Raw genomic sequence first — 27656 nt, forward strand, 5'->3', positions numbered from 1 at the left:
AAATATTATCTGAAAGGAAAGAAGTCAGTCACCAAAGACCACACACTGTATAATTAAATTTGTATGACATATCCAGAATAGACAAAGCAATAGAAACAGAAAATAAATTAGTAGCGGCCTAGGGCTGGGGACGGAAAAGGCAATGGCACCCTACTCCAGTACTCTTGCCTGGAAAACCCCATGGTTGGAGGAGCCTGGTAGGCTGCAGTCCATGGGGTCGCTAAGTTGGACACAACTGAGCAACTTCACTTTCACTTTTCACTTTCATGCATTGGAGAAGGAAATGGCAACCCACTCCAGTGTTCTTGCCTGGAGAATCCCAGGGACGGGGGAGCCTGGTGGGCTGCCGTCTACAGGGTCGCACAGAGACGGACACGACTGAAGTGACTTAGCAGCAGCAGCAGCAGCAGGACTGGGGAAGGAGGGGGTGCTGGAGAGTGACTGCTAATGGTTTCTTTCAAGGTGATGAAAATGTTCAAAAATTAGACAGTGCTAACAGTTTCACAACCCTGTGAATATATGAAGCATCTTTGACATGTATACTTTAAGTGGATGAATTTATGTATTTATGTATGGTATATGATTATATCTCAATAAAGTTGTTTTTAAAATATATGTCACTATACTGTGGTCTGTTAAAGCCCCCACCAAAAAAGTGAACTTGTCTCTTGTTCTAATTTTCAAAAGTGTTTAATACTGCATATTTTTCTGAAGCTATGCTGTTAGCATTCTATAATGCTCAGAGCAATTATATTTTCTTGGGATACTGTTCCACAATTAATTTAAATAACCCTTTTTGACCTTGACCTTTAATCTTAAATGCATTTTGCCTTAAATTCTATTTCATCTCACATGTTGATGTTGCTGACTTTTCATTCATGTGGAATATTTTTCTCCAAATTTGAAATATCAAGGTTGCTTTTTTCTTGAACACGTGTACACCCGTGGCGGATTCATGTTGATGTATGGCAAAACCAATACAATATTGTAATTAGCCTCCAATTAAAATAAATAAATTTATATTAAAAAAAAAGAAGTACCTCTTGCACATATAGGCTTCCCCGGTGGCTCAGTTGGTAAAGAATCTGCCTGTAATGAAGGAGACTGCTTGCAATGTAAGAGATCAGGTTTGATTTCTGGGTTGGGACGATCCCCTGGAGAAGGAAATGGCAACCCACTCCATTCTTGCCTGGAAAATCCCATATTCTTGCATGGGAAATCCCATAGCCTGATGGTCTACAGTCCATGGGGTCGCAAGAGTTGGACACACACATCTCGGTGCTATATTTTATTTGTAAAAGTCTGAGATCCTATTCATAGGGAAATTTAATGCTTTCACTTTTACCTATTAGTACACTTATTTCTGTCATCATATATTTTATTTATTTACTATACTTTCTTATTTTCTTTCCTCTACCTTTGGTTGGAATGTTAAACTTGATTTATTTTTTTACTCTCATGATTTATATTAAGTGTCCTATTTGTGGTTATTACTCATATATTTCAGATTATGTTTCTCTAAAAAAATTAAAGAGTTAATCTATATTTGAATCTTATTCCTGAAAAAGAGTCCTAATATTCTATCTCTTTTCTTCTACTCTCCGTGTTTAGTTGATCTGCTCCTGACTAATTTAAAGATGAACCTTATAGTTAAAAAACTATGACTTAACAATACAAATACACTTTACTGGACATGTGTGTACTGTAAAGCTCTCTGCTGTTTCCTTACTTTGATACCGCTTCCTCAAGACATGACCTCCACTTTTTGGACCTCCAATCCCACACCCACCCTCCCACATTAGGCAGGAGTGCTAGCATAAACAATTCTTTCAAAGAAGGTCTGTAACAATCAGAGAAGCTGAATTATTACAGATCCAAAACTATTTTCATTTTATTTTCCTCTCACACTGAATTGCTGGTTTGCCTGCATACAGAATTACAGGTTCAACATAAGTTTTTTCTCAACTTCAAAACTACTGCATTTCTATCTTCTATTACTTGTTTTTACCAATAATAGAGCTAATATCTACCTGATTTTTCCCTTTGAAGGTAAACTGTTTTTGCTCTCTGGAAGGTCTTAAGTCAGTTCCTCCTTATTACTAGCATTCTGAAATTTCACAGGAAGGTATCTGAGTGTAGGTCGTTTATCACTCTTTTATTCAGTATTCAGTAGGCCTTTTTAGAGAAGGCAATGGCAACCCACTCCAGTACTCTTGCCTGGAAAATCCCATGGACGGAGGAGACTGGTAAGCTGCAGTCCATGGGGTCGCTAAGAGTTGGACAAGACTGAGCGACTTCACTTTCACTTTTCACTTTCATGCATTGGAGAAGGAAATGGCAACCCACTCCAGTGTTCTTGCCTGGAGAATCCCAGGGATGGGGGAGCCTGGTGGGCTACTGTCTATGGGGTCACACAGAGTCGGGCACAACTGAAGTGACTTAGCATCAGTAGCAGCAGGCCTTTTAGAAGACTTGTCTATCTTCAGTTTGGAGAAATTTCATCCTATTATTTCTGGGATCATAACTCCCCTCCACTCTTGTTTATCTGAAGTTCTATTAGATGAATATAGAAGCTTTAGATGGAGAAGGAAACAGCAAACCACTACAGTATTCTTGCCTGGAGAATCCCATGGACAGAGGAGCCTGACAGGCCATGGTCCCACAGGGTAGCAGAGAGTCGGACATGACTGAAGCAACTAAGCACAGAAACTTAAGAAGGCTCTCTATATTGTACGACCTTTTGTTCATGCTTCCTACCTTTTTAAGACTACACCCTAAAGAATCTAACTCAATCTTCTACTTCATTAATTTGCTTCTAGCTGTGTCCACTCTATTTTGCCTATGTGTTGTTTTTTCTTTTTTAAATCTTAACAATTAGATTTTAAAATTCTTAGATTGGTTTAATTTCATTCTATTCCATGTTTGTTTTAGAAATGTAATAACCTTTCCTATGTTACCATGAATGTTAATCTGACTTATTTCAGAGTCTGTTGCCTGTTCATTGTTTCTTTGAGTATTGTTTATTTCTTAAGGTTGGAGCCTCGTTTTTCTATCATACGTTTTCCTCAAACATTTAGTGACTCTTGGCAGCAAGGTCATTTCAGAGACTCTCTGTGTCTGTCTGTGTATAATGGTTCTGTTCACTACCATGAGCCTCAAGTAAAAAATGTGGGATATGATACCAGGTGTCATGTACATGTCACAAGTTTGTCTTCCAGGAAGAAACTACTTGAGCTTTTTGATAATCAAAGGCTACCTGAGGGATCACCAAGCCTCTCTGGCCTCTGTATTATACAGGCCTAGCCATTCTATATGTACCTCCTTACCTAATACTGCAGACCTCTCCACTCTTTGAATATGACTCCGGTTAGCGAACACTACTGGTCTATATATTTTGGGGGTGTGACTCCACCATGCTTTATTTTTCTGTGGATGTGACTCATCAGGCTTAACATCTTTTAAGAATTCTTACAATTTCGATCCACTGGTGGGACACTTTCTTGTTTTCCCAGACTATTATCTGTTGATTAACATAAGTGAGTATTTATATAGGTATAGACATATATGTACACTTTTTCTGTCCTCTTATGGAATTTCGAACATGCCAGCGGTGGTGGAAATGTAGTTAAAGAATAGCATGAGCTCAGCCTACTATCTTGATCACTTTCTCAGTGTCACTGTTTGCTCAAGGGTATGTACTCTAGTGTTAACATGGCTATATGTCTAAATCTTAGACTTGTATGTCCAACTCTGAGCTGATACCCTTTCATGTATTTCTTACAGGCACCTCAAATTTAACATGTCCAAAACTGGATTACTCATCTTATCCTCACCAAATCTGCTCAGGTATCCTCATGACCCTTGCAACAAATTCTTCACAACTCCTTTTCACTCACATCACCAAATAGTCCCTACAAAATACATTTTATTTTTTTCCATTTCTACTGAGTGCCATTAACTTTGTCCCAGCCACCATTACCTTTCACCTAGAATAGTTAGTCAACATTCAAAAATACAAATCAAATCATGTCATTCCTCTGCTTAAAACTCTTCCATTACTTCTCATTGCTGTTGGAATGAATTCCACAGTTTTTCCACATTAAACACTACTCTGATCCAAATCTGGGGACAAGGTCCCTGCTATTTACTTAAAGACCTGATGCCAACAGGTTATTAGCCTCCTGGGTTATATAAGTTTCCCTTTCCTTTGTTCCACCATCTTGTTGAAGTATTCCATAACTTCACCTTAAATTAATATAACTTCTCTTAACTATGATGCCTGTATTATAAAACTGCTGTAAAAGGTATACTCTTTAGATACTAGGTATTTTATCTATCTGTAACTAGATTGTCCCTTTAGGAACTATCCTTGTTGAATGAACAAGTCCAGTTAAAGCTTTGGATGCCTCTTGGTTTAACTTACTATAAAATGGGAAAACTCCAGTTAAGTCCCATATATGACAGGTTAGTCCAGGCTTTGATAGTGTGAGCCTGGGTAAAAATCCTAACTACTCTTGGACATGGCTTCTTTTCCTGTCAAATGAGGAGGGCAGGGTTGGATGATCTCAAAGGTCTCTCTCTTCCATTTCTAGTGGTCACAGATCCTATGATGTAATATAGTATTTCCTTAGAGAAAGTACAGTACCTATCACTCAAATTTCATGAAAATTATACAGAGGGTAATATTCTCCTTCAGGCCTAAGTAGAACTTTCACCAGAGAGAAAATAATTCAACTTGAGGTTTCTGGAGACCACTTAAACAAATATGGATTCATTTCACCCAGATTTAGTGTCGCCCTCAATTGCCTAAGGAATACAAACTCAAGAACTGAAAATACAATAGCAACAACAATAAGCACTATTACTACTATTATTGCTACTACTACACAGTAACAAAAATGAAAGCTTTTAGCTCATACTGGGAAATGACAAAAACAAACTATAATAATCTAATAGGAATGAAACAGGAAAAAAAAAATAACAGTAAGTACCAAAGGCTTCTTCCGGAAAGATCAATAAAGATCAATAGTTCATATGGGTTTACCAAAAGAACCAACATACTCCGCTTTATCCACATCCTCTCCATTTTTATAAAAACGTTAAAAGGAGAGGCTCTTCAGACTTGCATCTAACATTTTAATAGTGTCTAAACTGATTATAACTAATTCTGAGTCTTGATCAAAATCATAAACACCAGTATAAAAAACTCACTCCTTTCTTAGTAATTTATAATACCTAACTATCATTCTGCAAACTGTACAACCGTTGAAAATGGGAACTTATTCCCACTGACAATTACTATACCAAGGTTTGAGTACTGCTCTCTTTATTGATGGATTTCATAAATTAAATGGCCCACATTGCTTTACCTGATACATTCCAACTCCGATGTGCTTTGGCTCGATTTTCACTAGCTCAGCTAATGGATCTTGTACACGCCTTGCTATGGAAACTGAAAAAACAGAATCAGAAAACAAGTATGGCTTAATGTGAAAAGCAGTATCCAGATAATTACTATTTTAGTTTCTTATAATACAAGCAGTTATCCCTCTTTATTCTTCCCCCCAAAAGACCAACAGTTTAACCAAGTTTCAGTCTCCCCCCTACCCCATACAAAAAGTGAATGCAAAACTTCAGGATTGATTATGTCACCAAAACTCCTAGGCATTCCTAAGCTCAAATGCATTGAAAGGGGTTATATATTTGAAAAACAAGTAAAACAGTTGCTGTATTTACACAATTACCTGTTCATTCGTTAAATACAGTATGCAAGGACACCTCACAATTTAAAGAACAGGTAGATATTGTTTTATTTCTAAATAACTCTGCATTACTATAAACATGATACACATCTTTGCATTAAATATGCTTATTAAAACTACATCTTGATAATGATGACTAAATGACAGAATCATATCTTACTGCAATCAGAGATCAAGTTAGCTGGCTAGTGAATATACTTGTATTGCCTTGAATATGACTGCAAGATTAGTCTGGGAAGTGATCTGCATGCTAACTGCTTGCTCCTAACACATGCACAGTTCTAATTACATCCCTTTCCTGACCATCACATTGCATTTTTAAGAGACTTGAGAGTTAACTTCAAATATTGCTTTACTTGTGTCATGATTTTTACTTAGTCATCATTTATTATTACCTTTTTTTAAACAAAATCTCATAACTAATTTAGCTTATAAGACAAATTTAGTTGGAAAAAAGAAATTTAATATGAATCTTCAGTTCAGTTCAGCTGCTCAGTCGTGTCTGACTCTGCAACCCCATGGACTGCAGCACACAAGGCTTCCCTGTCCAATACCAACTCCCAGAGCTTGCTCAAACTCATGTCCATTGTGTCGGTGATGCCATCCAACCATCTCATCCTCTGTCGTCCCCTTCTCCTCCCGCCTTCAATCTTTCCCAGCATCAGGGTCTTTTCAAATGAGTCAGCTCTTCACATCAGGTGGCCAAAGTATTGGAGTTTCAGCTTCAGCATCAGTCCTTCCAATGAATATTCAGGAGTGATTTCCTTTAGGATGGACTGGTTTGATCTCTTTCCAGTCCAAGGGAGTCTCAAGAGTCTTCTCTAACACCACAGTTCAAAAGCATCAATTCTTCATCAATATGAATCTTAAGGATAATTAAGGCAACTCTTTTTTTCCCCCAAGTAGCATAGACGCATTGAGTATTTACATATGAACAGGATTCATTTTCTAAACACATGAAAGTTAGTCAATGTCACCTACTCATATAGAAGGTTGGATAAAATATAAATTCATTAAGTGAAAACATTAAGGTCGTTAAAGGAAATTCCATGGCTATTTTTGTGTTAAACTGTTCAAGGACTGATAAAAGAAGCCACCTCTTAGAAGTGACTATCAGATTCTCCTGATGTGTGCCACCTCTCATCAGAGATAAGATCCATTGTAAACATCAAGTTCACGGCACAGTCATTCAAGTCTTTTTCACATCTTTTACTAGTATTGCTAAGAGATAGTGACAATGGCAACTTGCAAAACAAGCTTAGAGAGCAATAAGTTGGTATCTTATAATCAGCCTATTTCTCCCACAGAAGAGATGGGAATTCCAAGGACTTCATATACACCTATCTTATCAAATTTCACATAAAGTTAATTAGTGCAAGCATGGAAGTATAAGTGGTTTCTTTTAATAACCACATTTATAGTTACCCATTGAAACATATGCCACCAGAGACATACCTGGTATCCTCTGAAAACAAAAAAGTGAGCCCTCCACATCTGTAAGTTTCACATTCACAGATTTTGCTATGGATCAAAAATGTTTGAAAAAAAAATTCCAGAAAGTTCCAAAAAGTAAAACTTGAATTTTCCGCATTAGCAACTATTTACATTGGACTTACAACTGTTTACATAACATTTACATTGTATTAGGTATTACAAGCAATCTAGAGATGTTGTAAAGTATGCAGGAGGATGTGCACAGCTTGTATGTAAATGTCACACTATTTTATATAAAGGGCAGAGCATCCTTGTGTTTTGGCACCTGAGAGGGGCTTCTGAAACCAATCTCCTAAGGCTACCAAGGGATAATCGTATCATTTCTTTATTCTAGCCTTTATATATATAATACAAGAAGAATGATTTTCAAACATATACATACATTGCCAAAATACTTTCAGATTAAAGAAACAACAGTAAACCAAGCTACAGGAACAGGCATCAGAACATATGCTGCATAGGAAGGCAATATAGGAAGGCAATATTAGAAGTTCAATAAAAGTATATCAATAATACATAAATCTTTCAAATCTACACCTTCAGGAAAACCCACGTTATGAAAACCTAAAACTCAGAAAGTGGTTACAGCATTGTATGTAATTGGTAAGTGTGAGTAGATCCCATATTTTAACCTTTCTGAGATACATAAAAGGATTTTCAACTATTTTCTACTGGATTCCCTTCCAACAGTTCACTGCCAGTGTATCATTTGTTCATCCAAATATTGCTAAATATTAGCAACGATGGATTGAAAATGATGGTTTCTAGATGCCATTAAGTCTACAATAAGTCCCAAGGGCTTCTGGAGTTACAGTGTACCCAGTAAACAACCCTTGACAAAGATCTAATATTTCTAGGATTGGCATTTCACTTTCAGATGCTGTTCGTTCTATGAAGTATAAAAACCAAATATGGAAGAGACAGAGGCAGGAGGAGAAACACAGATGAATACTGTTTAAAGTAGAATTTGAAAAGTAGTATGCTGAAGCTTTGAAGAGGAGATGGAGCTGTTTTTCTGCTGGCAGGATAGCCAAGAGAAACGTTATGCAACAAGCAGTAATCATTTAATGATCAGGCTAACTACAGATTTCTGCAATTAAGAGACAGGTAAGTAGTTCAGGCAAAAGGAGTCTAGTAGATTGCTGATTAAGAAAATGAAGACAGAGTAAGAGTCATGGCCCCAGCCTTGTGGCACACTCATTTTGAGTTAGAAAGGAAAAGGAGGAAATGGTGACAGAGGCAGAGGAGGAACGGTGAGGAAAGTATAGTAAAAGGAGTAAAAAAAGACTTCTGGAACATGTTGAACACAGAGTCACCCTATGTCCCCAAGTTTTTACTTCTAGGTACATACTCAAAAGAAATGAAAATATCTGTCCAAATAAAATCTTGTACATGGATGTTCATAGCAGCATTACTCATAGTAGTCGAAAAGGTGAGAACAACCCAAATATTCAACAACTGATAAATGGATGAAAAAAACATGGTATACACCAGTATGGTGGTACATTATTTGGCAATAAAAAGGAATGGGGTACTGATAATACGCTATAGCATGGGTAAACTTTGAAAACACTATACTAAGTGAAAGAAGCCAGTCGGTCACAAAAGACCTCACATTGTAATGACTCCATTTCTATGACATATCCAGAATAGACAAATCTGTACAGACAGAAAGAAGGTCAGTGTTTTCCAGAGACTGGGAAAAAGAGAGGAAGGGGTACAAACTGCTAATTGGTATGGGGTTTCTATTTGAGGCAATGAAAATGCTCTAAAATCGGATACTGGCAATAGTTACACAACTGACTATACTCAAAAATGATGACATACACTTTAAAAGGGTGAATTGTGTGCTATGTAAGCTGTATCTCAATGAAGTTGTTATATATTTTTTAAATGCAGAATGTCCAAATGTATGGCAAATATTATCTATTTTTTCCCACATATGATGCCAATGCTTCTCTGTATCATAGTTACTATTCACCATTGTTCAGGAAATTCTAGTTAACACAATTGGAAAAGAAAGAAGACACGATTACTGAAAAGACAGAAATTAGATTACTTATTATTATTTGCAGATGATGACTGTCTTCTTAGAAAACCCAACTAAGTCAACTGAAAAAAATATCACAACTAGTAAGATTTCAATCAGTTGGCTGGTTTCAAGACACCCACACAAAAACTGATGCTCCATCATATGCCATCAACAACCAATAAGAAATATCATGAAGGAGAATCCATTCACTGTCTCTGTGTGTATGTGTGTGTGTATTGCATGTAAGAAAAATAAAACATGCATAACCTGTGGAAGGGATCTCAGACTGAGTGAAGATTAGCATCTTAAAAGGTAAGCAACCAGAGCTACAGCCATGTGCAGTACCACTGAAAGCAGCATTCTCCCCTCATTTATAAGGTGTCTTATATACAAAGGATAAAAGGAATTATATTGGTTTTGGTCTTTAGATCCATGAAACACCTAGAATCTTCAAGCTTCCAGAGCAAATAAATGTATTGCTTAAAAGACTGTACTAAACTGTGCTGTCTTTAAAATTTTATTTATTCTGTTATCTGAGACTATAAAGTGGAAATTTTTCAAGTTCAAAACTCACTTCATTTTTGTACTTCTCCTTGCCATCAGACAGCAACAGAAGAAGACAGCTTAATCCCCATGCTGTCTTTTATTTCATTCAAGAACTCCAAATTAGAATTTTTTCACTGAAAAAAGCTGATTAAAATGTAACTGCAATGCTCTTAAAGCACATCTTGCTCCTCTAATCAGTAATTACATTTTCAGTAAGGAGCTGACAAATCGGTTGACCTAATGTAAGTCCTCTGCATCTTGACGGCAGCACTTGTGGTGGCCTGCCTAGCATAAGCTTTTAACAATTCATAGATGGTGCACCTAAAAAGGGTGAGCTTATTTTATGTCAATAGACCCTTAAATGAGTGAGGTATCTTTTCTCTAAGGATATCAAGCTTTTTCTTTATTTTTCTTCTTTCTACACAGTCTCTATTTCTTCCATGTAGTGCATACACTCCACCCCCTGCCTCATATTTTGGCATCTGTCTTTAACAGTATAAATTTTCCTTACATGTTAAGTGAACAACGACTTTCCATCAGAGGCAGGGTACTAAAAACCTGACTGTAAGTGCTTTGCTCAAAGGTGAGGTTTGTCAGTTGTGGGCTTCACTACAAGGTAATTTGAACATTTCTCTGTGAAATCTCTGATCTCAGTTTCTATATGTATTTTCTCTTGTGTTGGTTAGAATCCCCTAATTTCCTGCATGGAGGTTTTAGTCCTCTCTAAAGTATCTTAAAGCTCAACATTCAGAAAATTAAGATCATGGCATTCAGTCCCATCACCTCATGGTAAATAGATGGTGAAACAGTGGAAACAGCGGCTGACTTTATTTTGGGGGGCTCCAAAATCACTGCAGATGGTAATTGCAGCCATGAAATTAAAAGACGCTTACTCCTTGGAAGGAAAATTATGACCAACCTAGACAGCATATTAAAAAGCAGAGACATTACTTTGACAACAAAGATACCTCTAGTCAAGGCTATGGTTTTTCCAATAGTCATGTATGGATGTCAGAGTTGGACTGTAAAGAAAGCTGAGCGCTGAAGAATTGATGCTTTTGAACTGTGGTGTTGGAGAAGATTCTTGAGAGTCCCTCGGACTGCAAGGAGATCCAACCAGTCTATCCTAAAGGAGATCAGTCCTGAGTACTCATTGGAAGAACTGATGTTGAAGCTGAAACTCCAATACTTTGGCCTCCTGATGCGAAGAGCTGACTCATCTGAAAAGACCCTGATGGTGGGAAAGATTGAAGGCAGGAGGAGAAGGGGACGACAAAAGATGAGATGGTTGGATGGCATCACTGACTTAATGGACATGAGTTTGGGCAAACTCCAGGAGTTGGTGATGGACAAGGAGGCCTGGCGTGCTGCAGTCCACAGGCCTGGCGTGCTGCAGTCCACAGGGTCGCAAAGAGTCGGACACGACTGAGCGACTAAACTGAACTGAACTGAAGGTATCTACAACATCAAGTTAATAATTATTTAATCCATTTTTTTTTTAAATAGGTATTCCCACTCTTGTGTATAACCCATGTCTTCTGGTGCAGAAACCTATTTAACCCTCACTAGAGAACAGTTTTCCAGTCTTCTGCAAAAGTCGAAGGAGAGTTACTCAGCTTTGTGGACTAGGTCTAATTCATTTTTTTTTTAACTGATGTGAAGTGCACATAACATAAACTTAAACATTTTAGGGTGTAACTTTCATTGGTATTTAGTACACTTACAATATTGTGCAAACCACCACGTTTATCAAGTTCCAAAATATTTTCATCACCCCCACAGGAAACCCCAAACACATTAAGCAGCCCCTCTTCACTATCCCCTCTTCCCAGTCCTTGGCAACCACCATCCAGCTCTCTGTGTCTGCAGATTTGCCTATTCTGGACATTTCATATATATATATAAAATCATACAATATGTGACCATTTGTGCTCAGATTCTTTTGCTTAGCATGTTTTCAAGGTTCATCCATGTTATAGCATGTATCATTACTTCATTCCTTCTTATGACTGAAAATATTACTTCATCATATGGACAAACCACATTTTATCTATTCACCTGCTGATGGAGATTCAACTACTGGACCAATGCCAGTTTTTGGGTATTGTAAATAGTACCGCTATGAGCATTTGTGTACAAGTATTTGCTGAGTACCTGTTCTCAATTTTTTGAGTATATACCTGGAAATGGGATTGCTGGGTTATATGGTATTCTATGTTTAACTTGATTTCATTGTTTTTTAAAGAGACTTTTAATCCATCTTCTTATTTTAGATCCATTCTCAGCCCTCCCGAGATACTTCTAACAGTGCTTGGTGTAGTCCCTAAGTCCTCAGGGTTTCTGTGATCTATTTCAGGTTAGTTCTGTTTTCAACAATGCTGTCTCAGTATTCCAATTTCTCAAGCTGGCTGAATCTCAACTGATTTCCAGCTTCAAAACTATTGTTGCTATTTTCTCTTCCCTATTCTCCTTGTCCTAGTAGTTTATGCCTCCATTCTATCAAGTTATTGTCATTTTAATGAGATTTCAGAAGACAGTGAATGATATTTAAACTTCATTTTAAATCAGAAATCCAAAATAAACATTTTAATACCAACTATCTACCATTCTACTCATCCAATTTAAATCCTGTCCGTATAATAAATTTATTATGAGGGGAATGTAAGCATATATAAGGATAACTTCTGTTTTCAATAAGCTGATAAACTGGTCAAAAAGACATAGTAAGATAAAGCTAATTTTCTTACATATGTTTAACACTTGTAAGAATGTTGAAGTTCTCTTATATTTGATACAGTAAACTTATGGAGGGTTGAAAGGTAAAACCTACACCCATAGGTAGGTCTCAAATGAAGTGTAAAATCATCCCCAGCATCAATCACTAGGAAAGAGAAAGACTCCCAGTCAGAAAACAGGAATTGAAAAGGAAGTGGGGCCCTAGAAAGTCAAGAGTGGAGACTCTCAGTTTCAACATTTGATTCCAGGACCAGACACCATGAAGACTCAAAATGTCTAAGTAGTATTTTGAGTTGATATGGATCAAACAAAGTTGTTGCCAATGTGGAAACAAGCTAAGACAAAGAAAGAAGGCACATCTGCAGTGAATCACAAACTGAAGACACAGCTAGGTTTTGAAATCAGAGTAATTAGGACTGCATACCAATTCCCTTTTTTATTATTTGCTATTTTAATAGTCTGATTAGAGCATTATAATTTTGTTCCCTAATAATACTGTGCAGTTATGTATCCACACAGGCCAGTAGTGGAAAGGAAACAGCAGCAAAGGGGAAGTTTGAGGGACTGCCACCACCTATGTAACATTTTTATCAAATGCCCTGTTAGATGACTATCTTTCAGTCTCAACTTGGGAGGGAGGCTCTGAATTTTATTTTTTTGTAAAGTATTCCTTTATTTTAGAAGTTAATGCACAAATATTATGTACACACTTACTTGGCTATGCGGCCTCTTTAAGCCTTGGTCTCCTCATCTGTAAAGGGGGAGTAATAAATGACTCAGGGCAATTGTGAGGATTAAATAAAATAATCCTGGTAATGTATTTACCACAATGTTTCACATATATTAAGTGCTTAAAAAAGATTAGTGTTAGTAGCTCCCACTATAATTACCCTAGCTATTCCTCCTCTTAATATTTTATTACTATTTATATAAGGCAAGTATCAAAATAGAACATGGCAAGGAGGCAGAGACCCCATTGAGTTGGTGTGACAGGGAAAAGTTTCACTGAAGAATTTGAGCTGGGATCTGAGTTTGAAGAGGTGATCATTGTAGACAGGTGACTGTATCACAGAATGAACAACTGAAAGGAAACTACAAGTTCTTTTGGATTATAAAAGAAGTCTTTAACTTTAGATTAATGCAAAAATTTTCAAATACCTATCTCCAGGTATATATTTCAAGAACAGTCAATGAAATCTGATGAGAATCTTTAAGGGGAAAAAATTAAACGAGAAGTCTATTTCCCCTAATTTGGCATTTCCTAAAACTGGGGAGTTAAGATACACAAACTACTAAATATGAAATAAACAACAAAGACATATTGTACAGCAATGGGAATTATAGCCATTATCTTTTAAGAACTTTTAATGAAGTATAATCTGTAAAAATACTGAATCACAATGCTGTACACCTAACAAATATAATACTGTAAATAAATGATACTTTGATTAATAATAAATCAGTAAACACACACACACAAGTCCTTTCTAACAAAGCAGTCTAAATATCCACCTATTACACAGAAAAATGCTCTGACCAGATCTATATTTTGCTTGTGATTCCAATTACTTTAATTAGATGTCTCAAAATATCTTAATTCCTTCATACACAAGAGTTAAACTATTCCACAACACAGAAGTCAGAGCAATTTTATACAACTAAAATCAAATCAGGCTGATTGAAACAATACACTAATGGCAATTCATATTAGCAAGACAAGAGAAACTGATCATTCAGCAAATATTTTGCAACAGACTAAAAGTCTGTAACTGTTTATGCATTTGCACTTTAAATATTTTTATGTTAACATATTACTTTCCTCCAACAAAAAGCTGTTAATAGTAATATTTCATAATAATAATGAGAGCTGAGAGTGTTTTATTGTACTACTAACTCTGCAGCATTTAATTTTACTAATAATGTTTTGGGCTAATTTTTCACCATACTCTAGAATACTGTGCAGTGTTCCTTAAAAGCAGTTTTCTTCCGCCTCTTTTCCATAATGCACAGTATTATTCCAATCAAACACTTTCTTTCTAATATGCCCATAATACAGCTTCTAAAATTCCTTAGATATTTAAATATTTTGCTTGCTATAAATTTAAGTCCAAAATACTAAAATCACATGCTTTTATGATGGTCCATAGTTTCTTACCTGCACTTCTCAAATTAGGGTCCAGTTCTGGCATCTCTTTGTTAGCTTCAGGGCTGACACTGTAGATCGATGCTCCTGCTTCACTGACGATACTGAGAAGAAAGAAAGGGGAATATCATTTGCCAAACTTTCTGCCTGCCCAAAAAAAAAAAAAAAAATGAGTGAGAATAGGTATTATAAGAGAACTGAAGAGCAAAGCACTCTCTTTAAATTTCAATGGTATCTATACTATTTGATTATTCATTAATATAAGTGATTAAGCAATGTTTGTTTCTTCACATAGGAAATACACAGGCTTAAATCCATAATGAATTCATTCAGTTGTTTTCTGTCAGTAGTAATAAGAGAGAGTTTATAAATGAACACAATGGATACTCCTCCATGAGGCCAACAAAATTTTCAGAATACTTAGCTTCTCTGGTGCTTATAATCCATTATAGACTGACATTTATGACTCTTATCTGAATTAATCATTCTAAAGCATCTTGGAAAGCACAGACATGTATGTGGATACGTGCATATGTGGATACACACAAAAACTATTTCCATAAATGCTGCCCTGTTGTTGTTGTTTAGTCGCTAAGTCATGTCTGACTCGTGGCTCCATGGATTGTAGCTCACCATGCTCCTCCATCCATGGGATTTCCCATGCAAGATACTGGAGTTGGTTGCCATTTCCTTTTACAGAGGATCATACCGACCCAGGGATCGAACCTACATCTCCTGCTTGGTAGGCAGATTCTTTACCACTGAGCCACCTGGGAAGCCTTCACCATTATTATTACTTGGTTATAATTAACAACAACAATGTGAAAAGGAAGAAGATCAGACACCCCACTTCTTTTCAGGAGGGTTTCAAGTCATCCTTTCAGTAAACTTGAAACATTATCACTTTAGGCAGGTTTTAAATCATTTCTTGTTTCTTTAATCCAACCATCATACAACCTCTTTCTTTCTTCTCTGGCTCCATATACTTTACAAACCACACTGGCAGCACTCTGTTACAGATGACAGTTGTATAGAGGTTGGCATTTGTACAGTTTATCTAACATTTTAAAATTATGGGCTTTCTTTATGATATAATATATTAAAAAATCATCTACTTTAAGTGTTTACAATACCTTTGGTTCTCTACCATGTGACTATCTAGGTGTCAAGATTCAAAAGTAGAAACATGGTTGGTGGTGCTTAATTTTTAATCTACTCTTAGGAACCTCTCCCTTTCTTGCTCTTCAGTAGTTACTTCAATTATGAGACAAGTTGAGCAGATAACTTCTAACATATTGCTCCACTGTAACCACTCAACAATGATAAGTAAAATGTGAAACAGTTAGTTTGCTACTCCAAAGAGTTTTTTCCAGAACTCCTAATTGAACTTTGATGATTATAAGCCTCTGAGACTTAAGAGGATTACTTGGGGCAACAAGAAGATTTATATATTTTTTGCAAACAAGATCTATTATTCCAAATTTCCTAACAGGGAAAATGAACACTCTTCAGTTGGAAAGTGAGGCTGCTCATCTTGTTCCTCATCAAACCCTCATCAAGATACAATAAGAGGTACATATTATATACAAAGCACAAAGCCAACCCCTTTATGAAACTGAGGATAAGAATATTCAGCCACCAGCCATGGAAAATTTAGTTTCAAACACAAATGAATAATCAGCCTAACAAAGTTCTTTTCCAAAGAAGAAAAAAACCCAGAGTATCTGTGAAGTGCAGGCAGGACCAATTATTAAGAGAAAAGAGTATTTTAAAAAATCTTACCACAAATTTATATTCTGTCATTGCCAGAAGCCTCCAAAATTACCACTATTTGAGCAAAGGGAACTTAAACGGTAAATAAAAATTCCAATTAACTGTGGGCTTTAGCAATTGGGTACCTGAGAATTTTCTGGGTGATTCACTGTCTCTTGGAAGTTATAATTCTCAAAAAACTGAGGGAAACTGTTGCAAAGAAAAACACTCAGATAATAAATATTCCTCCAAATACCATACTGCCACTTCTTTTAAACAGAGGAATACAAAACAGATGTGACACGCTGCACCCAAAGATTTTAGATTAACATTAATATTAAATCAATACAAAATGTAGTAAATTTTATATGCTTTAGTTACTAGATAGCATGGGTCCAATAAACAGTTCAGTACTAAGCGCAGATAAGGACGCTTAAATAATTAAATGAACAGAAAAACCTCAACACTGATTACTTCAATATAAAACATATAAGGATCTGAGAAGTGTATGTAGCAAGAATTAAATGAAATAAATCAAGCTGGGAGTGGTGATGATTTTTTCCAGGAGAAGCTGCTAAAAACAAAAGTTACAGCATTTGCCCTCTTCCTTTTTTTTCTTTCATATTTAGAGTTTACGGATAGATATTATATGTGAGATTTTACAAGGTGCTCTGCTTATTAGGAAGTTTCCCAATAAACTATTAAAAATTATTCCAATTATCTCTAGCATATTTTGAGGAAAGCAAAAGTAAACTTTGCACAATATTCAGATATCTAACATTTAATATGTATCATATATCACAAAACAAATTTCACTCAGGTGTAAACTAATTAGGCTCATAATCTTAGCAATTAGATTATTTTATTTATTTTGCCATAAAACAGACAAGACTTTGAGCAAAATTTATAATTTTGGGGAAATTTAACTAACACAGTTCTGTCTGAACTCAAAAGTTTTAAGATTATTACAGTACTTAAAATACCTTAAAATTGCTTGTTTTGACAAATGTGTAAATAAATAATATGGTATCTCAAACTTTAAATATACAAAACTACATTTCAGAAGCTACCACTGCACTTTTATATTGTCCCAGATCTACAAGTTAATGTGCTAATTCTCTAGAATGAAACTGATCATTCTTAAAGCACTTTATCTAAATCAGCACTAGAGTCTTTCTAGGTCTTTTATTAAAAAATAAAATATATATATATAAACCACACACTTATAACCTAAAAAACCCAAGTGTAATGCCCATAATATAGATGCATTTACTTTTAAATTCTTTGAAAATGTTTGAAACAAAAAGTCTGCAAGTGAAAAACACTAATTTTTGTTATTGCAAGTAAAAGTCAATGCTGTTACATAAATCTGTAAAATAACATTTATTTACAAAAATAAATATAATTTATTTTTAAAGATATATTTAGACCACAGAATTTATTTCTACATAGTTTATAAGTCTCTTCTACCAAGAAAAATGGTACATTGATGACTCTTTTAGAGCCACACTTGCAAGTACTTTTCTTACAGTGACTATTCATTCTGACAGTAAAAGAATGGTAATTCCTTTTGCCAAATTGAGACGAAAGAATTACTTTTATGAGAGAGGAAAACTAGCTGTTTGTTTTTTTTTTGTTACTGGGCTAATAGTTTTCACATTCATTTACAAGGTTGCTTGAAGTCTCAGTATGAGTCTCCTTCTCTCTTCTTATTTCCCAGATATGAAAATAGCTTTTCTGTTTTTCTTATTTTAAAATAAATCACATGCTTCCTATATTAAAAAGAAAATTTAATTCAAAGTTAACCTACTTAAATGAAAACATAATTAATATTTAGTAAGATATCAAAAATCACCCAGGACATATTTGCTTAAACTAATAAAAGCTGATGTTTTCAATTTTTACAAAAGTATACTAGAATTTCTTAAGTTTTATCAATATCTAGCAGTTTCCTTTTCCTCCCTCCGTCTGCTTACCAAAAACAAGGTACTAAAAAGTTCTGATGCTAAATGCATAGCTCATTTCACTAAAGTCTTAAAAATAATTTATCTAAAAGTAGTTCTTCTAAATTTTCAGACTGAGAAACATTTATATGAAAAGAAGGTAGGTAAATGACCTGACTTAAATTTCTTAACAAGTAAGACAAAGTGTCTAAAAAAGTTAATCATTTGCTTTGCTATGAGGTAATCTGTTCTGAAGTATGAAAGAATAGTTGTTTGTATTTTGGGGATAGGAGTCAAGGCCAAAAACTAAATCACCATAAATAAGGATTTACTGTTTAAAGAATACTTATTTTTTTAAAAACCAATTTTAAATTCCTTTATTTAGTGATGAATTGTCATTTCAGGGAGTCTCAAATGAGCAGTATCTAGTCGCTTTAAAAACTAAGGTGGGAATTCCCTGGGGGGTCCAGTGGTTAGAGGACTCTGTGCTTCCACTGCAAGGGGCACGGGTTCAATCCCTGGTCAAGGGAACTAAGATCCTTCAAGCCTTGCATGTAGCCAAAAAAAATAAAAACTAAGGTAATCTGGTGATCCTAAGGATGCCAGGAAACAAGATCCCACACTGTTAAGGATGTTTAAACTGTAAAACTCTTTCGGATGGTAATTTGAAAATAAAGATCAAGTCACAAAAATAGCCATTCTTTCTGAACTGGCTAATATGTTTTTAGGAACTTATATGAAAGAAATTTTAATTTACACAAAAAAATAAATGGTGCTATTAATCATAGCATGGCTCTCAATGAAAGAACCTGAAATCAGAATGCCTATCATTAAAGGGTTCTTTAATGAAAAACTATACTGTCATCAGAGTATTGTTGTGAAGCATTAAGTGCAAAGGCTGGTTATAAAACTATGACATAAGACCAATTTTGATATTTTTAAAATATAGGTATACAAAAAGAAAAAAGAAACATTTATGGTAACGTTAACAGTGCTTAACTATCAGTTATTCCTTTAAATGAATTTTTGTTTCTTTAAATTTTTCTGCAATAACTATTTATTTGTAAAAATAAAAAGTTTATAAAATTCAAGTTTCAAATGACCATTGTTTACCTGGCCAGGAGATCTGATATCACATAATATCCAACATTCTTTTTAACCAAATTTTCTTTGAAAATTATGAAAGTTATTTTGAACTTAAATGTGGGTAAACATCATTGATTAGTAATAACCTCCAAACTTGACTCCTGTGAGACCTCAAACAATATGATATTGTTTTATAACATGAAAGACAAGTGACTAAACAGAAAAGTCAAGAATAACTCTCAATTTGTACATACAGGTCAAAAAACAAATGCATGATGAAAAATTTTACAATATATTATGTGTCTTTAAGTTATAACTTAGTCCTTGGCCTGTGAATCAATCTACCAAGTCAATCAATCCACCAAGTGAATCACCACAGCAAAATCAATTCACTATCTACCACAAAAAAGATGTGAGGTGACATGGTTATACACCAGGAAAGTAGTGTGTGGAAAAAACACACACTAAAAGCAAAATATGGTGAAACAGAAATAGAGCAGAAATACACCACCTCAAAATTACAAGGACACCGAAGGAATTTACCTGTAGGTATGTAACACTAGCACCATCTGGTGGAAGACCAGTTAGAAGCAATTCTCCAACTATCACCGTTTTTTTAGAAAAACTCTGAGTTATCTTTCAAAGAATGAGCATTTTCCAAAGAGAATGAGTCTAGCAACGGTAGAGTAATTACACAGAGGACCAATAATAAGCCTATGAGAACTTAAAATGTCTACCAAACAAAGGGTGAATGTACCCTGGGATGGACATCCCATCATATCCACAAAACAGAATTTTAACCATACAGAATTCTCTGGGCTACTTTTCCTTCAGTGTCTCATATCATATCAGATGAACACCGTTAACCCACGAAAGAAACCTAAAAAGGACAAACCCAAATTAGCAACTTCCAAACAGAATTGTAATTTGGAATTTGGGGTTCCTCAAAGTACCAGCTACCTACTCTCCTGGCCTATACACTCAACAATGGTACTCAGGCCACAGGAGAATCTAATTCTGGTTTATGTTTAAAATGACTCTGAGCTGCTACAATGTACTGCAATGTGTCAAAACAATTACATTTAAATCACTTTTACGGCTGTCAGTGGGCCATTCACAGATAAAGATGACAAAAATCACTGGTACCTTCAAATGCCGTCATGGGGAAAGCCAATCAACAAACTGAGGGACAAAGACACACAGCTTCTCTCCATTTGTAGGTGGTTGGGCCCCTCTACCGAGGCAGAGCAGTTGCTGACAAAGAATGGAACCAGCAGAAACTATGGGTCTCTACCATTCTCCAGTGCAAGCATTCCTTTCATTTTCTTTCTCCCTTCCCTTCACTGTCTTCTGTTTCCCTTGGAGGAAAAAAAAAAGCCTCCTTTCCGCCCCCTCTCCCCCCATCTACATTTGAGTCCAACATGAAGTTGATACAAGTAATGCACAATACCACTAAATGAAGCTCATGGAAAAGACAGTCACAGGAGCAAAACCAAGCAGGAGGCCTGATGCTTAAGTGAGTTTACACTGGGCACATGGAGAAGAGCCCCACTGTACCACGACTAGAAAAGCAGGCTCAGAGAATAGAACACTAACCATGGAATAGGCTGTTGTTTGCAGCAATACTATAAACATTTCACATTCGCTACTAACAAGTTCCCAAAACTAAGCAGCCAAGGAAGAAACACTCATCTAATTTTACAATTAAACTGTGCTTTGGTCAACATTTTGAAATGTCCTGATTTAAAAAACATGATGTCAACCTCCCTACCATCCTTACTGCCCAAACATAAAAAACGTGCTTCTCCTGATTCTTGCCGTTAACTTCAAAACTGTCAGATTTTAAGGCATTCAATTTGTATTTACTCATATAATAACAGATTATGATTGTTTATTCTTGTTCAAATGTAATTCTACATTTAGATATAAATCTAAGAGTATTAATTAGCATTTTCTTACAAAGGGAGGTTTATTTTTTCTTTTTTATGCCTTTTATCTTTTTTAAGCTTAAATAGATCTTTGGGAATTTATCCACTAATAAAATATGTGGAATTCAGACTGCTATGGCATAGACTTTTTTCAGAATGTAACTTATTGCAAGATATATTATTCCTTTATTATCCATCCAATAACAGAAGTCAGAATGAGAATTACCAACTTAGAGGGTTATAATATTTTGCTAATAATAATGCTGAATAATACAATTGAATTATTAAAAGTTTTAAGAACAAAAAAAAAGGAGAGAAGCAAAGAGCAAAAGACAATGAGAAATAAAATAATCACAGAGAGAAAGAAACTGAGATATACTTTACTAGCAGCTAATACCTCCGTTCTTTTTACTTATAGTTGAATAAAGTTTTGGAAAAAACAATGGTTTGTGCTACATTCCCCAATATTCTCCCAAATGCTATTGCTGACAATCTCAGTGAACTCCACTAATAAATCATACACATTTTATCATTTTTAACACCGTTACTCATTCCTCCTTTCCTTCCTTATGTTTGTTTCTACCTCAAACCCCCCACCCTGCCAACCCCTCCTTTCCTCTGACATGAACTTATACCTCTACAGAAGTCATCCCACCCCCCGTTTAATGGTGACCTTATCCACAAACTTCACCTAACACATTCACCAACCAGCAGTCTCCAGTTTGAATCATCAGACCCTTTTCTGGGACAACCAAAAAACTTCAGAATTTCTTTCGGCCACCCAGATAAAGCTCAGGGAAAAAAAAGAAAAAACATACAAACCCTGAAAGCACACGCCAAATGTAAGATGACGACTCTAGATTAACCGCTTTTTCTAATCATGCTTCTCAAAAGTACACTGAACAGACAGAGGGAGAGAAGGAGTTATTCAGTTCAGCAGGCTGCTCCATTTACTTCTTTATCTACGGTCAGATCTTTACTTTTTGGGATCACTGCATATTTCTGGCCCGCTATATTATACTGTGTAAATATTTAGGAGAAATAATTCCTTTCAAGGATCTAAACTTCCACTGTCGTTATGGCAAATGAACCTGTTTATGCTACGTTCGTTAAGTAACAGCAAGTCTACAAGAACACAGGGATTTACTAATATATGTGGTACACAAACATCACAATCATAAAGCTTCTCATAGGGGCATATCAAGAACATGAAAGGCCAGTTTATTTTTACTCCCACTGCCCTGTAATTTTCTTTAACTCTATTACAACAATCCTTAATTCAAACCTTTCCTACAGTTACAGTAACAGGGTAGACTGAATGTATGTAAAGCTGTACCCAAACTACCCACATCTCCATTTAACCTTCCTTGATTCTCATGTGGTTATCAAACTCAACGCTGCATCAGAGTCTGCTGAAGGTTGTTAAAGCACACATGTCCAGAGTTCTGGCTTTACTGGCGTGGAGAATTTGCATTTCTAACAAGTTCACTGGTGATGCTGATGCTGCTGGGACCATACAGGCTTTAAACCTTTACTGAGGTATAATTTACATTTCATAAAGTTCACCCATCTTAAGTATATAATTCAATGTTGTATGACCATCACCAAAATCCAATTTCAGAATATTTCCATCCCCAAAAGATCCTTTGGTGCCCATTCGCAGTATTCATTCCCATCTCCAATCCAAGGTATTCACTAATTTACTTTTTGTCTCTAGACATTCACCTGCCTGGACATGTCATATAAATGGAATCATAAAGTATGTGGCCTTTCTGTCTGGCTTCTTCACTTAGTATAACGCTTTTGAGATTCATTCATGCTGTAGTATCACTACTTCTTTTTTATTGCTAAATAGTACTCCACTGTTCTAGAAATACTGCATTTTTTTTGTCCATTTATCACTTAAAAGAATTTGGGGTTGGTCCAAGTTTCTGATATTGTGAATAATGTTGCTATAAACATTTATTTACAAGTCTCTGTGTGGACATACATTTAATTTCTCTTGGACAGATTCCCAGGAGGGGAAATACTGGGTTGTAAATCCATGTTTAATTTTTAAGAAACTGCCTAGGTACAATGAATAAAGACTCCAGTTTGTTCATTTCCTAGACAATACTTGCTGTTGTCTGTCTTTTTGACTGCAACTATTAGAGAAGGAAATGGCACCCCACTCCAGTACTCTTGTCTGGAAAATCCCATGGATGGAGGAGCCTGGTAGGCTGCAGTCCATGGGGTGGCTAAGAGTCGGACACGACTGAGCGACTTCACTTTCACTTTTCACTTTCATGCATTGGAGAAGGAAATGGCGGCCCACTTCAGTGTTCTTGCCTGGAGAATCCCAGGGACGGGGGAGCCTGGTGGGCTGCCGTCTATGGGGTCGCACAGAGTCGGAAACGACTGAAGTGACTTAGCATATTCTAGTGGTCATGAAGTGCTATCTACTTGTAGCTTGTTTTACATTTATTATTGATGATGCTGAACATTTATTCAATGTCTTTGTTGGCCTTTCCTAATCTTCTCTAGTGGAATATCTATTCAAATCTTTGCCCATTTTTAATCGGCTTGTCTCATCGTGTTCTTTGCCTATTCTAAGTACAAGTCCATCATCAGATTCATAATTTGCAAATATTTTCTCCCAATTTTTGGCTTTTCTTTTAATTTCTCTAACGGTCTTTTGAAACACAAAAGTTTTAAATTCTAATAAAGTCTACGACTTTAAGAACCAGTGTTCTAAAGCCTCAGGGAGGCGTGCCAGGGCATGCGCTCAGCCGTTGCGCGGAGGAAGGAGGCAGAGCCGCACAACCGCTGCCCGGTCTGCTCTCGGTCCATCCCGCCCACCTGTCTGCCCGCCCAGCGGCAGGGCCTCCTCCGCCATGGGAGTGCAGGTAGAGACCATCTCTCCTGGAGACGGGCGCACGTTCCCGCAGCACGGCCAGACCTGCGTGGTGCACTACACGGGGACACTGGAAGATGGAAAGAAATTTGACTCCTCTCGGGACAGAAACAAACCCTTTAAGTTTGTGCTGGGCAAGAAGCAGGTGATCCGAGGCTGGGAAGAAGGGATTGCCCAAATGAGCACAGGTCAGAGAGCCAAGCTGACTGTCTCCCCAGACTACGCCTATGGTTCTAGAGGGCACCCAGGCATCATCCCACCAAATGCTACTCTCATCTTTGATGTGGAGCTTCTAAAACTGGAGTGACAGAAATGGCCTCCTCCCTGAAGTCCCTATTTTCCGATGTGACATGGAAAGATATGGCACCTCCAGCTACCTACAAGTCTGTATGGAGCTTCTCCTGATGTTCCACTACTCTTCCTATAACCATCTTCCCTAGTTGAATGTGTTCTGTCACTAGTGTGGCTCTAGCGCCTTCCTCCTCATATGTGTGCTGACCTGAACTAGTTGCCATAAACCTCAAGTTACTCATTTTAGTTTGTTTTTGTTTTGGGGTTAGGACTGAGTTTTAGTTCTTTGGCTCTAGAGTTTCAGTTAAGTATTAGGTATTAACAGCACAAGTAATGGATTAAGTTCAGAACAGGAACTGGTGTGTGGAGTGGGCGGGACAAGGATATTATTTAATTTTATCTTACTTTATTTTGGATGAAAGTTTTCTGTTATATATTAAACATTCTTACTGCTGCATTGCAAAGCCATAGAAGACCTGAGACGCTTTTCAGGGCCAAACTATTCTCCAAGTTGAGAGATGTCCTTGGGCTGAATTAAAAGCCCTGCTGCTGCTGCTGCTGCTGCTGCTAAGTCGCTTCAGTCGTGTCCGACTCTGTGCGACCCCACAGATGGCAGCCCACCAGGCTCCCCCGTCCCTGGGATCCTCCAGGCAAGAACACTGGAGTGGGTCGCCATTTCCTTCTCCAGTGCTTGATGCTGGCTTTTCTTTTAAAAAAAAAAAAAAAAAAAGCCTCAAAAAATTCAAAATAGTAAACCCTTGAAAAATGTGAAAGCTTAATGGCTTCCATTCACATAAGCAATATGCAAATATCACTCACAGTATCTGCTTTTCTGTTTTGATTTAGCAAAGCCTATCACAACTATCACCCTAAACATATTTAATCTTTTTAGAAGAAAGGGAATAAAGAACTTGCAACTAGCTGGCTTTAATACATTATAGAATGAATAAATTCAGCTGCAGGTGGGCCTAGCTATCACCTGAGAACAGTGGATGGCATGCTGGCACTAAAGAACATGGACCTCTGTGTCAGTGTTTTCAGAGTCATTCATTGGTCAGTATATGCATTTTGATACCATTCTTAAGAATATAAGTATAACTCAAACAGGGGCTCTGTATCAACCTAGAGGGGTGGGATGGGGAGGGAGTTGGGAGGGAGATTCAAGTGGGAGGAGACATATGTATACCTATGGCTGATTCATGCTGAGGTCTGACAGAAAACAAAATTCTGTAAAGCAATTATCCTTCAATTAAAAAATAAAGAATATAAGAAATATGTCCACCTTACAAACTAGAAATAGAAGTAGAAATAAAGATAAATGGTGTACCATGGAAGATAGTATAGAAAAAGAGTGTATTATTTGAAAGAATACATTTATTTTGAGGTTTCTATTATTAGTTTTTCATATCAGGGCATTTAAAATAATTCATATACAAGTACAGCCCTTTCTTTGTTGAATATTTATTGTACCTTGAATGAAGAAGAGTCAAAGATTGCAGCTAAAATTCAAATCTTATCTAGGATCATAACTTGCAAATGCATAAAACATACTTCAGGAATATACAGGATACGTTTGATTTGGGTAGAAGCAATATTAAGATGATTCATTTCAAGGGTAAAACCCAAATTACTACATGCTTACTTTATTTTTTTCCTTTTTTCTTGATAACTTTAAACTATCTTGTATTGAGGTATAGCCAATTAACAATGTTGTGGCAGTTTTCTAGGTGAAAAGTGAAAGGACTCAGCCATACATACACGTGTATCCATTCTCCCCCAAACCCCTCTCCCACTGATTATCCATGTGCAAAAAGCAAATTGTAAGATAAACTTGTATGAATAAGTTTACTATTTCTATAACCATGACCTAAGACACAGATTCTGTGATTTTATGGAAAAACTACAGCAATAAGAAGGATCCAGTTAAAAGATTAAAACCCATTTAACTTGGCAAAAGAATCCTTCTTTATATAATTCAAGCCAGTCTAGGACCCAAAGCAAGAAGCTTTGTATACTGAAGAACTCCTAGACCTCTACTATAAAATGTTTTCAAATATTTATGTTCTAATTCATGGACCCTGTTCATAACATTAAAAGCCATTAGTCCTCATTGCCTTTCAGTTGCTGGAGATGGATTTTATTATTTTATTAGTCTTCATAAATTACAATACAACGAATAAGTCTGATGGCCAATACTCATTCTCCTTTCTCAGTGAGCCACCCAGAGTCACTTAAGAAGCTGTCCAAAGAGATGTCAGAGAATACGGTTTCATAAGAGATCCACAGTCTCTCAAAATAGTCTGGCTCCTAATAAAAACTTATAAGGCATCTTATCCAACCACTTTACATTTTCTGTAATTCAAAATAACTACAGTCATTGGAATATCTTTCCCAAATTACACAAAATTAAGATATTACCATCTCTGCAACATTACTGAACTTGAGATCCTAGATAAAGACATAAGAAAGAATCAACTAAAAATAAATTTTTAAAAAATACAGAGCTTACTCAATAGCCAACAACCAATTATAATTTATCCATAAAATTGAAAGGTAAGAAAAAGCAAAATAATAAATTTTTTAAGCCTTCATTTTATAACAGTGTTCAAGCTCCTTCTTCAACCAGTTAGATTCCAGTTATTAGCAGGAACAAACTCAGCAGGTTACCCTACTTTTCCTCCTGTCCTTATTTACCAATCAGTCCTCTGATCTTAGAACATCAAGGCTCAATGGGGAAAAAAAAAAAAAAAAGGAAGCAGCAGCAGCAAGGACCTCAAACAGGAGGTCTTACTTTGACAGTTATCTGTGTGTGCATCTGTATGATAATATGATCATAAGAGAAGCTCATCCTCTGAAATCTACAATTTCCTAGTGAGGTTCTTCATAACAATAAGGTGCAAGGAGAACTGCATCCCCCGCCCCCAACTCTCACCATTTATCCTGTGAAATCCAAAGGATAATCACTAAAACCTTTCCTTATACAAACAGCAAATTAATATCATGCATAATAGGTACAAAGGAGAACAAGAACACATAAACACCTTTGATGC

General features: G+C 36.2%; 2 protein-coding genes across 3 annotated transcripts in view; one reads left to right on the forward strand and one right to left on the reverse strand.

Moving 5' to 3' along the window:
• SRBD1 (S1 RNA binding domain 1) overlaps positions 1-27656 on the reverse strand; it is a 238441-nt gene that overhangs the window by 84255 nt on the left and 126530 nt on the right. For both annotated transcript variants that reach the window (XM_055539987.1, XM_055539986.1), the window contains exons 15-16: positions 14726-14817; positions 5370-5452 (exon numbers count right to left, since the gene is read on the reverse strand). In XM_055539987.1, the coding sequence (XP_055395962.1) occupies positions 5370-5452; positions 14726-14817 (175 nt within the window). The remainder of the gene's footprint in view (positions 1-5369; positions 5453-14725; positions 14818-27656) is intronic.
• LOC129623006 (peptidyl-prolyl cis-trans isomerase FKBP1A-like) lies at positions 24263-24622 on the forward strand. The gene has a single exon (XM_055539988.1). It carries the CDS (start codon positions 24296-24298, stop codon positions 24620-24622), a length of 327 nt encoding a protein of 108 aa, XP_055395963.1. The 5' UTR covers positions 24263-24295.

Source organism: Bubalus kerabau, chromosome 11 (genome assembly GCF_029407905.1).
Source record: "Bubalus kerabau isolate K-KA32 ecotype Philippines breed swamp buffalo chromosome 11, PCC_UOA_SB_1v2, whole genome shotgun sequence".
Classification (NCBI taxonomy): domain Eukaryota; kingdom Metazoa; phylum Chordata; class Mammalia; order Artiodactyla; family Bovidae; genus Bubalus; species Bubalus kerabau.

What these genes read in the sequence shown, in the direction of transcription:
- LOC129623006 (XM_055539988.1), top strand. Translation starts at nt 24,296, where the DNA reads ATGGGAGTGCAGGTAGAGACCATCTCTCCTGGAGACGGGCGCACGTTC.